This window comes from Mizuhopecten yessoensis, unplaced genomic scaffold (genome assembly GCF_002113885.1).
Source record: "Mizuhopecten yessoensis strain PY_sf001 unplaced genomic scaffold, ASM211388v2 scaffold6805, whole genome shotgun sequence".
NCBI lineage: Eukaryota > Metazoa > Mollusca > Bivalvia > Pectinida > Pectinidae > Mizuhopecten > Mizuhopecten yessoensis.
The window spans coordinates 155,114-168,816 of NW_018406733.1; the positions used below are offsets into that span (position 1 = coordinate 155,114).

Below are 13,703 nucleotides of genomic sequence, written 5' to 3' on the forward strand. Positions count from 1 at the left end.
GTCCTTATATGACCCTGGCTGTTGTGTCTCCCTAGTTACCCGTCCTTATATGACCCTGGCTGTTGTGTCTCCCTAGTTATCTGTCCTTATATGACCCTGGCTGTTGTGTCTCCCTAGTTACCTGTCCTTATTTGACCCTGGCTGTTGTGTCCCGCTAGTTATCCGTCCTTATATGACCCTGGCTGTTGTGTCTCCCTAGTTACCTGTCCTTATATGACCCTGACTTTTGTGAGGACGTTAAACCCCAAACAAACAAAACTACAGGTTGAACATGTTAATAACAAGAGGCCCAGAGGGCCTGTATCGCTCACCTGGATATCTAAGCAATCATGGCAGAATATTCTCCAAATGAGATCCATGGGAATATGCCAGACCCCAAGGCAAATCCTTGTAGCATATATATCTGTATTCGATTTTTCATGCCCAGCAATTTTATGTATGGTTATGGGGTGGGGATCTCAACTGTTTCCAATCTGTGACTCAGAAACTAGGTCCCTATGGTTGTGGCCAGAACCCAGGATCAATTCTAATATCATGACTGCATTTGTCTCTTTTTGCCCAGCATTTGTATATATAGTTTTGGGGTGGGGATCTCAACCGTTTCAAAGTTATGACCCAGGGGTTAAGTCTGCAAGGGTGGGGCAAACCATGGGGTCGATTCAAATATCATTACTGCATTTGTCTCTTTATGCCCAACAATTGTATATATAGTTTTGGGGTGGGGATCTTAACCATTTTGAAGTTATGTCCCAGGGGTTAAGTCTCCAAGGGTGGGGCAGTCCCCAAGGCCATCCTGGAAGCATATGTGCATTCATCTCTTTATACTCAGCAATTGTCTATATGGTTATAGGTCGGGGATCTCAACCATTTCCAGACAATAAACTTTTTTTGGCCCCACCCCTTAGCCTGGGGGGTCAGCCCCACCATTTGTACAATTTTGAATCCCTGCCTCCTACGAATGCTTATGACCAAATATGATCGATATCCAGTGCATAGTTCTACAGAATAAGTCGTTTATAGCAATCTAGCCAAATTGCCCCCTTTTGGCCCCGCCCTCAGCCCTCTGGGGGTCAGCCCCACCATTTGTACAATTTTGAATCCCCACCACCTAGGGATGCTTCCAGTCTAATATGGTTGATATCCATCACTTAGTTTCAGAGAAGAAGTTGCTTAAAGCAATATAGCCAAATAACTCTTTTTGGTCCCACCCCTCAGCCCCCTGAGAAGTCAGCCCCACCATTTGTACAATTTTGAATCCCTGCTTCCCATGAATGCTTTTGATTAAATATGATTGATATCAAGTCCATAGTTCTACAGAAGCCCTGCCCCTCAGCCCCCTGGGGGGTCAGCCCAATTATTTGTACAATTTTGAATCACCACAACCTAGGGATGCTTCCAGTCTAATATGGTTGATATCCATCACTTAGTTTCAGAGAAGAAGTTGCTTAAAGCAATATAGCCAAATAACTCTTTTTGGTCCCACCCCTCAGCCCCCTGAGAAGTCAGCCCCACCATTTGTACAATTTTGAATCCCCACCACCTAGGAATGCTTCCAGTCAAATTTAATTAAATTCCAATCTGTGGTTAAGAAGAAGAAGTCGTTTAAAGAAATTGTTGACGGACGGACGGACGCCACGGAATGGCATAAGCTCACCTTGGTCCTTTGGACCAGGTGAGCTAATAATAATACTAATAATTCGAGTTTCTGATATACCCTTTATCACCTCCTAATTCGTAGCATGTCTCAAAGCGGTTCACAAATTATTATCCGTGGTTATAGGGCCTTTGCAAACAACCAATATCTTTCTCAACTCCCTGGGGAGCATACAGCCGGTGCTGCCATTTCGGCGCTCACAGCTAGAATTCTACAATTCTAGCACTGCCCAATCACATACTCATTTACAGCTGAGTAGACTGAAACAAGCCGAGTCAAGTACCTTGCTCAAAGACATAACATAGTACCACGCCGTAACTCGAACCCGCAACCCTTCGGTCACGAGCCCGGTGTCCTACTACTAGACTACTGTGCCTCCTGTTAGGGCCCCTTACCTCCAGACAGCGCAGCCTTTACCCCATTCTCAATAGCCTTAATATACTTCCTCCTGATAGTCTGTAAGGACGGGGCTTCCTCGCTATTGACAATCTTAATGTGCGTGAATTTCTCTGCATCAGGATTATGACTGACGGCCATCGTAAGATTGACTGTGTGATGTTGATTGCCGATCCTGGTGTTGAGATTTTCCTTCTGAACAATGTCTTTTCCACTAATGGCCTCTCTGTATGCCACCTGTAACGGTCCTAGGTCCACATCAACCTTGAACTCCTTGATTATACGGTTCTTTATCACCTCAAGGTGCAGTTCGCCCATGCCTGACAGGATGGTCTGTGTGGTTTCCTCCTTGTACTCCACCTGAGACATTGGAAAATAAATCCCCAGGGAACTAATTATAAGGTATATGGGACATGACATCACTACATCACAAGGGTATTAACTATTAGGCATAACATAATCAGCTCGTTAAAATGTGGCTCACCAGCTGGGACACAATGGAGGGCCATTGAACAGGCAGTGCATGTCCTCCATGCTTATCTTAAGAAAAAAATCTAGACGATGTCTTCGAAAGCTACGATGCTGAACTGATGCAAACCTGGATAAATTTTACACGGAGGCTCGCGTACAAAAATCAGAACCTTGAGTTTTGTTTTGTTTTATTTCATTGTTGAGGCATATAACAAAACAGTTATGGGTTTTTGTGCTGGTAAATATGATGTGATATGAACCTGAAAAAGTGATATTGACCGAGGCGAATATCACTGTTTCGGGTTCTTATCACATCATATTCACCAGCACAAAAGTCCATAATTGTATAATATTTTATGAAATTTTAACAATCCCTTTCCGGTTGTCAAGAATGCTGGAAACAAGGTCAATCCACATGCAGAATTTAAGATGATAATAATAACAAGAAGCCCAGAGGGCCTGTATCACTCACCTGGATACCTTAGCAATCATGGCAAAATATTCTCCAAATGAGATCAAGGGAATATTCCAGACCCCAAGGCAAATCCTTGTAGCATAACTGTAATAGATTTTGTCATGCCCAGCAATTTTATGTATGGTTATGGGGTGGGGATCTCAACTGTTTCCAAGCTTTGACTCAGAAACTAGGTCCCTAGGGTTGTGTCCAGACCCCAGGATCAACTCTAATATCGTGACTGCATTTGTCTCTTTTTGCCCAGCATTTGTATATATAGTTTTGGGGTGGGGATCTCAACCGTTTCAAAGTTATTACTCAGGGGTTAAGTCTCCAAGTGTGGGGCAATCCCTAAGGCCATCCTGGAAGCATATGTGCAATCATATTTTTATACTCAGCAATTGTATATACGGTTTTAGGGTGGGGCTCTCAGCTGTTTCCAAGCTGTGACTAAGAAACTAGGTCCCTAGGGGTTCGGTCAGACCCCAGGGTCTATTCTGATATCATGACTGCAATCGTCTCTTTATGCCCAGCATTTGTATATATAGTTTTGGGGTGGGGATCTCATCAGTTTTAAAGTTATGGCCCAGGGACTATGTCTCCAAGGGCGGGGCCAGACCCTAGTGCCATCTTGGAATCAAATGAGCAATCTTCTCTTTATACACAGCAATTGTATACCATGGTTATATGGTGGGGATCTCAACTATTTCCAAGTAATACACTTTTTTGGACCCACCCCTTAGCCCGCTGAGAGGTCAGCCCCACCATTTGTACAATTTTGAATCCCTGCCTCCCATGAATGTTTCCGACCAAATATGATCAATATCCATGGCATAGTTCTACAGAAGAAGTCGCCTAAAGCAATATAGCCAAATAACCCTTTTTGGCCCCGCCCCTCAGCCCCCTGGGGGGTCAGCCCAATTATTTGTACAATTTTGAATCTCCACCACCTAGGGATGCTTCCAGTAAAATATGGCTGATATCCATCTCTTAGTTCCAGAAAAGAAGTCGCTTAAAGCAGAATAGCCAAATTTCCCCCTTTTGGCCCCGCCCTTCAGGCCCCTGGGGAGTCAGCCTCATCATTTGTACAATTTTGAATCCCCACAACCTAGGGATGCTTCCAGTCTAATATGGTTGATATCCATCACTTAGTTCCAGAGAAGAAATCGCTTAAAGCAATATAGCCAAATTGACCCCTTTTAGCCCTGCCCCTCAGATCCCTGGGGGGTCAGCCCCATCATTTATACAATTTTGAATCCCCACCACCTAGGAATGCTTCCAGTTAAATTCCAATCAGTGGTTAAGAAGAAGAAGTCGTTTAAAGAAATTGTTGACGTACGGACGTACGACGGACGCAACAGGATGGCATAAGCTCACCTTGGTCCTTTGGACCAGGTGAGCTAATAATATACAACATTTGATTTAGCACCCTATCTAGCTAGAATAAGCCACTCTAAAGCGCTTTACAGTACATAGATGTACAATTGCCTCAATCAGCATACATTACATAATTTAGTAGAGGCGAGATAGAAGGACATATTAATCTCAATATATTGTTATTTGTTCTCCGAAACTGTGCATTTTTTTAGCTCTGCTTACTGTTCGATGCAAGTGCATTCGTTTATTGTGGAATATTTCTACGCCACCTGAACCGTATGAATCAGGGTAAGCGAATGCCACCTTGTAGATTTGCTCTCCCCATACCCACCTGTAGACTGGGATCCTCACGTTGCAGACACTCCAGTGCCATCTCCATCTTTCTCTGACTAGACGTTGATGGTGGCTCTATGGAACAGAAGAACACTGGGGTAGGTATCTGCATTCCTGCTAGGATGGCTTCACTAGTGTCATCATCATCATGGCTATCTTCATCAGACAGTTCTGAACTCTGAGTGACCTGGTGACCTTTTGACCTTAGTTCCTTCTCCTGAAGTGTTTGCAAGGTTTTCCTTGCTCGATTGGCTGCTGACTGACTGCTTGTTATTGTATCACCTGTTCTCGACTGCAGGTGAAATAAGAGAAAAGCTGACAAGGGGGAGCAACTCTTGATCAGTTTAACTGACAGGGTTTTTCATGATGCTTAACTATTCTGTATTAATACCCGGTAGATGGATCCCTTGTCTGATAAAACTAACTTAGTTTTGAATACTTTCTTTAGGAAATCATTAATAAGATTCCCCAGAATTGAAACCATTTCAAACTCTGTTTGCTAGTTCACAGTTAAGGCAGCTGTTTCATATTATCAGGATATTAGGATACCTTCAAGTTGGAGATGTCATAAATTAATTCATGATCAGAAACAACTAACCGACTTGAGTATGACAAAAAAACCTGCTGTAAACTAGAAAAATTGTGCCCCTTCCAATTAAAATCCACATTTGCCCAGTAATTAATTTTACTTTTCACATTTAATTTCTTTGGTTAGCATGTTGTGTATTATTATTTCCCATTAATAACAAATGTCCTCATTTTAGGACAAAAAAGACTAAGTTATACCGCTGTGAAAAATGTACAGTATACAGCAAGGCACACTATGGATACAAAGACTTACTGATTTAAGTCCCGTGGCACATACTAAAGTGCCTAACATTTACTGATTTAAGTCCCGTGACACATACTATAGTGCCTAACATTTAGTGATTTAAGTCCCGTGACACATACTATAGTGCCTAACACTTACTGATTCAAGTCCTGTGACACATACTATAGTACCTAACACTTACTGATTTAAGTCCCGTGACACATACTAGAGTGCCTAACACTGACTGATTTAAGTCCCGTGACACATACTATAGTGCCTAACATTTACTGATTTAAGTCCCGTGACACATACTAGAGTGCCTAACACTGACTGATTTAAGTCCCGTGACACATCCTATAGTGCCTAACATTTACTGATTTAAGTCCCGTGACACATACTAGAGTGCCTAACACTGACTGATTTAAGTCCCGTGACACATCCTATAGTGCCTAACATTTACTGATTTAAGTCCCGTGACACATACTATAGTGCCTAACATTTAGTGATTTAAGTCCCGTGACACATACTATAGTGCCTAACACTTACTGATTCAAGTCCTGTGACACATACTATAGTACCTAACACTTACTGACTTAAGTCCTGTGACACATACTATAGTGCCTAACACTTACTGATTTAAGTTCCATGACACATACTATAGTGCCTAACACTGACTGATTTAAGTCCCGTGACACATCCTATAGTGCCTAACATTTACTGATTTAAGTCCCGTGACACATACTAGAGTGCCTAACACTGACTGATTTAAGTCCCGTGACACATACTCTAGTGCCTAACACTTACTGATTTAAGTCCCGTGACACATACTATAGTGCCTTACACTTACTGACTTAAGTCCAGTGACACACACTATAGTGCCTGGTCCAGAAGACAGGATTTCTTGGAAATCATCAGCATAAATCTGCAGTAGTCGTGTCACTTTCTCACTTAGATTCTGGTTCATGTTAAATAGGTTTGCTTTAGCTTTAATGCTGCCGTTGTAAACTCTAAGGAAAGTCAGAGTCCCTCGTTCTTTATGATGAATTATTTTAAAGACAAGCGCACACAAGTCCTCACCATAAAACTTGGTAAATTCAAAATTTCTATCACTTGGATTAGGAAGATAGAGACAAACAGAGTCTATTAGAGGTTGTATACCCATGTTCCGTAGAGAGCTACCTCCCAACACTGGCACCACGTGTCTGTCTAATGTTGCCCGCCTCAGACCTCGCACCAGATCTATCGCAGGAACATCAGCTATAGGTGTATCTGACAGAACATGCTCCTCCAGTTTTAAATCAAAATCTGCTAATGTCTCAACCATGGATGTTCTCCAATTTATTAGGTTTTCCCATAAAGTCTTATCTACATCCGGGGAGATTTTTTTAATGTCAAATTTTCTGCCATTTGTAGATTCCTTCAGATCCCAAGTGAGTAAATTCTTGCCTACAACATCAATTTGTTTCAGAGTGTTTCTATCACAACTGACTGGTACAAATATAGGCATTGCCTTCACATGAAGTTTCTTCTCTATAGACTGCAAACACTGCTGAAAGTCTGCATGCGGCTTGTCCATCTTATTGAGATACATGATGGAGGGAATCTTGTACCTGTTTGCTTGACGCCATACAGTTAGCGTCTGAGCTTCCACACCTGAAGGATATTCAATTACGAAGTCATTCAGTAAAAGCCTATACATCTAACAATGTTAACATAAGTTTGCTAGATGGATGCTCCGATAGCATTGCAGAGGGAAAGAATGTGATGAACGTGTTGTGAGGATACATCACCGTTTGGTCAGGTGACCACTGTACTGTGATGCCACTAAACTCAGTGTGATAAAACAGACTTTGCTGTTCCAAGAACCTGACACACTGACTTTATCTGATAAATGTGTGAAATAACTAAATAAAGTATAACCAATCCATCAAATAAATTCAGCAAATGAAAGTTTTAACAAATGACATTTTATTCCTATATCAAGCTACTAACATAAATATATTCAGGCCGAGTTTTGTAAGTTTGTCAATATTTTGTATCATAGGACAACAGCATTGATTATTAAAACATCTACAGCTTAAATACACACCTGGTCGCCATTCACACTTGTGTTAACATCTGACAATAGTTCTACTTCAAAGAATGGCATTAGAAGTATGTATACACACTATTTGTAATGAAGTCCAAGTGATCCGGATATTAATGTACATTGTATTGTGTAGTGATGGAAAAGTTTGCAAACAAGGCATTTACATTAACCATGGATGAGAAAGATAAGTTTGTATTTGTTAAGATAAATTCATAAGAGAAACAAAACATTGAGCTTTTCGGAGAGATTATTAATTTAAACAGATTTGAGTACAATTTTCGCAAGTTGATAAACAAAACTACAGACCTGCAGCAGCATCTAGAACTGTGATTGTTCCATCCAGGACACGGAGACACCGCTCTACCTCCACCGTAAAATCAATGTGTCCTATTAAACAGTAAAAACATGTACATCAGACGCCGATCCACTGACTTTATGACTTTTATGACTTAAAAATTGCTTAAAATGCCCTTAAAGCTTCCAGGGTTTCCCCTGATTTTGTGTCCTGTAAAACAGTTAACATTTTAATAGAGTGGTGTAATGTATATTGCAATACAAGGGAAGTAACTCTTATAGGTTGTACCATTATTAATCAGGAGTCATATTGGACATTCGTGAGAACAATTATATTGGTAGAGATACAGCTAATGAGTTATATAAGTGCCAAGACAATATACCCTGGTACGCCCATTGAATGCCATATAGTGTTATATACTTTCTTACATTGAAATAAGATCTCTCTGCCTCATTCTAAGAGTGGTTAGAATCACAATTCTTTTAATGGAGACACAACTTCATATCCTGATTATAATGTATACCAAGTTTCAAAGAGATCCGTTGAAAAATGTAGGAGAAGATTGCGGGACAAAAATCAAAAACTGAAATAAACAAAGGGCAATAACTTTTGGAAAAGTTGTTGAATCAAATGTTTTTTTCAAGGAAACACAAGTTTCAAAGAAATCTTTCAAAAAATGTAGGAGGATATTGCCGGACAAACGAAAGTTTACGCCAAACGGACAACCCCATACAATAATACTTCCGTCAAATTTGACGGGTGTATAAAAAGGAGTAAACAAGTGGGGTATAAAAAAGCATGATCGTGAGTGAGAGGATGAGTCTGACATTAGCCTAAGTCTATTAAGTGCGGTGTGGACTATACTTTTGCATACTGTATTTTTATGTGATTTTGGCACTTAACACACCTGTGAATTTTACCAAATGCATTGTTTCTTTACTATATAGACAGTCCAATCAAGACAACCTACATTATTATTGTGACAGATAAGTATGCTACGAGGTTATTACGAAAACAGAGTTCTTAATTGACTCCACGCAAAATTGATATCGTGAATTGAATGAAATGTCACAGTACATTATCTACAGAAAGCTTTTACACTAATCACTAAAAAACAGACACTTATCATTACTGCACACGACAAAGCCTACCTGGGGTATCAAGGAGATTGACCCGGTGTTTATTCCAGTCAAACGTCACAGCAGCAGAGGTGATTGTTATTCCCCTCTCTCGTTCCTGGTCCATGTAATCAGTGACAGTGTCACCATCATCAACAGACCCTGTAAAGACAAAGTACATGTTCTACAGCATCTATCTTATCCGTGCCAGTGATGGCCTTCTAGGACATAAAAATGACACTTTGTTACTATTCTAAACAGAAAATAGGAGATCACAGCCACCCTCTAGCTTTTTGCAAGAGGGGATTTCCCTTTAGCTCAACTAAGCAGCAGACTGGTAATATAGGGGTCACTGGTTAACGTTAGTGCAGGCAAATTCGTCACATTAGCGAGGGTTTCGGTTAATTATTCGTCCAAAAACGCATGTATCAAAATGCAGGCAAGCACCAGTACAGAAGAAGATTTGACTGAAATGCCTATAAATAAACTTTGTTGTAAACATGCCTTAATGACGTCAAGCAGCAACATTTGTGAAGTCATCAGGCCTTCCGTGGTTTTGTTCAAAGGTGCAGGCAGTTTCGCCACCTTCAAACATTTAACTAATTTACAAGTGTTTAAATGTAAAATTTGTATGTTTATGTAATACAAGTCGTTCTGATACAAAACAGTTCCAAATGTGTGTGTGTAACAATGATTAACATTGAAATACATGGCTTTTCTTAGTTGTGATAGTTATTTTTCGATAACTTGAAGAAACTGATTAATGTTGTCTGAGAAAGATGGCTGGTATCGGCTGAGATGATGTTAATTTACATGATACGCAATAAAGACTCAGTCCTTAACAATTAACTTCCAAATCGCTGCCCAATATTATATTATTTTCATCGGGTCCGGATGAGAGGGTCCAGGCCCCCGCCGACTTTTGGATAATTTGTCACATGTACGTCTCCGATTGTCTTGCAGGTCGAAGGGAAACATCTGACAAATTGAAACAATTTTCTTGGGCTTGAAAACTTATTCAACAAAGAGTGCCCGGCCAGGTGTTGTAAATGTACCTACTTTTTCATGTAAAAAACAGTTTTGATAATTGTCGGTCTCTACATGTATGCACAATCAGCATGCGATTGTACAGCAGTACTTTCAGGCCAACAACAAATTCCTTTCAGATATAAATCTAGAAAATTTCTAGTTGATTTTAATTTTGTAAGATTGTTGAACGTAAGACGCAAACAATTCTTTTTAAAAGTTACTGGTTGTATTCTAAATACACATTGCATGAAAATGGAAACTGACGAATTATCAAATCGCGGATCTTTCCGATCGTCATTTCCATAAACACGCATTGACAGATAGATTTTTTTTATAGTATACAGGGTATTTTTTATACACAGATCGTTATACTTATATTGATTAAACGTCAAGACTCATGTGGACACCTCCAGGGCTTAAAGGAAATTTGGGCTAACATTACCTTTTTGCCCCCGTGCACCCTTTAGTGAGTCGAAAAATAGAGATAACAATCTAAAAGGTCCGTCTGATCAAACCATGTGACAACCTGATATTATTAAGGACTGTCTAGTACACAGGGGCATGGATCGCTTTACTTGTAATGTAAAAAAATAGGGGGCTCCTATACTAATATATACAGTTTGTACATACTAGTATAGGAGACCCCTATTTTTTTATATTACAAGTAAAGCGATCCATGCCCCTGTGGTCTAGTATGGTTCCTATCTACCTACCAAGGTGTTCGCTGAACCCAGAATAGAACAACATGCGTTCAGTTGTGGTCGTTTTCCCGGCGTCTATGTGAGCAATAATACCAATATTCCGTATCCGATTCGTTTCTTCGGATTTTGATAACTTGAAAACTAATCTGTGTTGTATCACAACTGGACATCTTTGCCATAATAACGTTCGGAGAAGATGTGCCGGTTTAGATGTAAATAAGCAAGATCGCATGGCGATTTGTTATGTTCGGAACATTTTCACGTCTGGCATGTAAAACACCGAGGTACTTCTTGGTCAAGACTAACAAAATCCGCTTCGGTACACATTTCCGGATTGTACAATAAGTTTGTTGTGCGTGGCAAAATGACAACATCAAAAATAACAAGAAAATGCAGCAAAGCTGCTGGACACAAAACCATTTTATGAAAATGACTTACTGACAGTCCACCAACCACGAGGGAACGGATCCTGCATACTTTAATCTATTTAATTATAATCATATAAATTGTAAATGGCATTAATTGTGTTGTTCAGAATATTCAGTTCACGCTCAATATCTAGTTGTAACCGCACGTTTTGGGCCAAATGTCAATGATTTGGTAATAATGTCATCTTCTAAGAGAGAGAGAGAAGCCGGGGACATAAGACGATTTACATAAACTATCATTTACACCTTTTGTCAAAATTGCAGCAATTTTTGCATATATAATTCTTTTGACAATGTCCCTATTTGACTATTTTGGATAAAATATCAACCATTTTCTAGGATAAAGGGTCAATCGTAGCCCCCCTCCCCCCGTCCCTTTAAATAATAGTTATTAATTCTCGAGACTGCAACGAAGACATATTTTGACAACGCTGGTTTTTTGGTTGTTACCTTTTCAGGCGCTAACTACTAGCCAAATGCCACCTGGCTAATATCTCCCCATGTGTGTATGACTGCGTGTGTGCTGGAAATGTATACGTAATGTGGTGTGTTTGTAGCGGGACCGTGCTTCATACGGTATCATTTATAGTGCCACCTCGCTTGAATGCTACAGCACAAATACCGCAACATTCTCCCCAGACCAATTTATACTCCACCTGGGTTGTTGGAGTTGTATAGGCAGGAGAAAAACACTTGCTCTGCATATCCATGCATACGACAACTTCTGGGATCGAACCCCGGCCGCATGGAAGGCCGTTGTGTTAACTTTGACCACTCGACCATATTAGCATATGACATATTGTTCAGAACGACTTTAACAAAAAGGGACCGAAATTGCCCCTGTCCCAATATGGGGACATATATTTTGAAATAAAAGTCCTCAGCAGGCAGGGGTTTAGGGGGATAAGGTATCCTGGTTTAAGTTAAGTTATGTTAACCCCCCCCCGTACGAAGAAAACATAATAGTACACCCATTGAATAATGACAGGACTGGATGTTCACTCTACTGACAAAATGTAACTGTTAAGTTATGTAGGAAACAGTAATTTCATGTGTATGTGTGCCAGCTGTTTGGGTCTCGCCTATTTCATATTACAAGTGAAATAAATATAGCGTATTGAACGGGAAAACCATGAAATTTTCTATTTCTTACATTTCTTTCACGTTTCGCTGCGCAAATATTGCTACATCAGAAAAGCGCGGGAATGTATAACGTAGTTTTTGACGCCAAATTATAATGACGTCATGCTTGACAACAATACAAAGCGCCACTTTGAATGGGTTTTCACTGCAATTTTGCCGTTTGCTAGTATATCTGGTAAGATTTCCAGACCAAAATGATATTAATTGTGTAGTTATGTAAAAACAACAATGTATGCTGCAAAGGTAAACAGCTCAACCACTTATACTGCCGTCACTTCATCTAAACTTGAAACTGAAAATCTACGCAGAAATATAATGTACCGTTCAGATTGGACAATACTTACAGAGTGAAGTTTTTACTTGTGAAGATATAATGTTTCGTTTATCTTCACTGCATTAAATATATGTTTTTATTAAATAGAGAATTCATGATATTTTACAAGTAAACTGCAATCAATACCGATACGGTAGGGTTTACCAACATATTTTTGTAGACAGTATGCGGCCTTAATTTCCCAGAAGGCTTTCACGCATGAGGAAGCACCGGAAGTGGACAAAGTGTTTACAGATCAAACCCCGGCGGCGCTTTGCGCCGCTTGGGGGTTTGAAAAAAATAAACATGTAAAGATAGGAACACATCTTAAAAACTCTTTCTCATGATTACTACAGAGCTGTGGTTAATAGATTCCTTCGTGTATTTTTGCAGAGAAGTCTTTCCAGGTTGATATTCTTTTGGCTACATGACTAGTGCGCTATAGTGCTATTGTCTATAAAAGTATGTGTGATCATGCAGACACCATGATCACTAAGAGAGCTTTGTTCAGAAACCATGGTCACTAAGAGAGCTTTGGTCAGACACCATGGTCACTAAGAGAGATTTGGTCATATACTATGGTCACTAAGAGAGCTTTGGTCACTAAGAGAGCTTTGGTCAGACGCCATGGTCACTAAGAGAGATTTGGTCATATACTATGGTCACTAAAAGAGCTTTGGTCAGACACGTTTGTCACTAAGAGAGCTGTGGTCAGACACGTTTGTCACTAAGAGAGCTGTGGTCAGACACCATGGTCACTAAGAGAGTTTTGGTCATACACCAAGGTCAATAAGAGCACTGTGGTCAGACACCATGGTCACTAAGAGAGCTTTGGTCAGACACCATGGTCACTAAGAGAGCTTTATTCAGACACCATGGTCACTAAGACAGTTTTGGTCAGACACCATGGTCATTAAGAGAGATTTGGTCATATACTATGGTCACTAAGAGAGCTTTGGTCACTAAAAGAGCTTTGGTCAGACACGTTTGTCACTACGAAAGCTGTGGTCAGACACTATGGTCAATAAGAAAGCTGTGGTCAGACGCCATGGTCAATAAGAAAGCTGTGGTTAGACACCTTGGTCACTGAG

General features: G+C 40.2%; 1 protein-coding gene across 1 annotated transcript in view; it reads right to left on the reverse strand.

The window, feature by feature from the left end:
- The window catches only part of LOC110452688 (ribosome-releasing factor 2, mitochondrial-like), a 14,720-nt gene extending 3,727 nt beyond the window's left edge, over positions 1 to 10,993 (reverse strand). Inside the window, exons 1-6 of the mRNA XM_021501342.1 lie at positions 10,741 to 10,993; positions 9,032 to 9,160; positions 7,892 to 7,972; positions 6,344 to 7,149; positions 4,684 to 4,977; positions 2,050 to 2,410 (exon numbers count right to left, since the gene is read on the reverse strand). Coding sequence (XP_021357017.1) covers positions 2,050 to 2,410; positions 4,684 to 4,977; positions 6,344 to 7,149; positions 7,892 to 7,972; positions 9,032 to 9,160; positions 10,741 to 10,960 — 1,891 coding nt within the window. The 5' untranslated portion in view covers positions 10,961 to 10,993. The remainder of the gene's footprint in view (positions 1 to 2,049; positions 2,411 to 4,683; positions 4,978 to 6,343; positions 7,150 to 7,891; positions 7,973 to 9,031; positions 9,161 to 10,740) is intronic.
- Between the last annotated feature and the right edge of the window lie 2,710 nt (positions 10,994 to 13,703).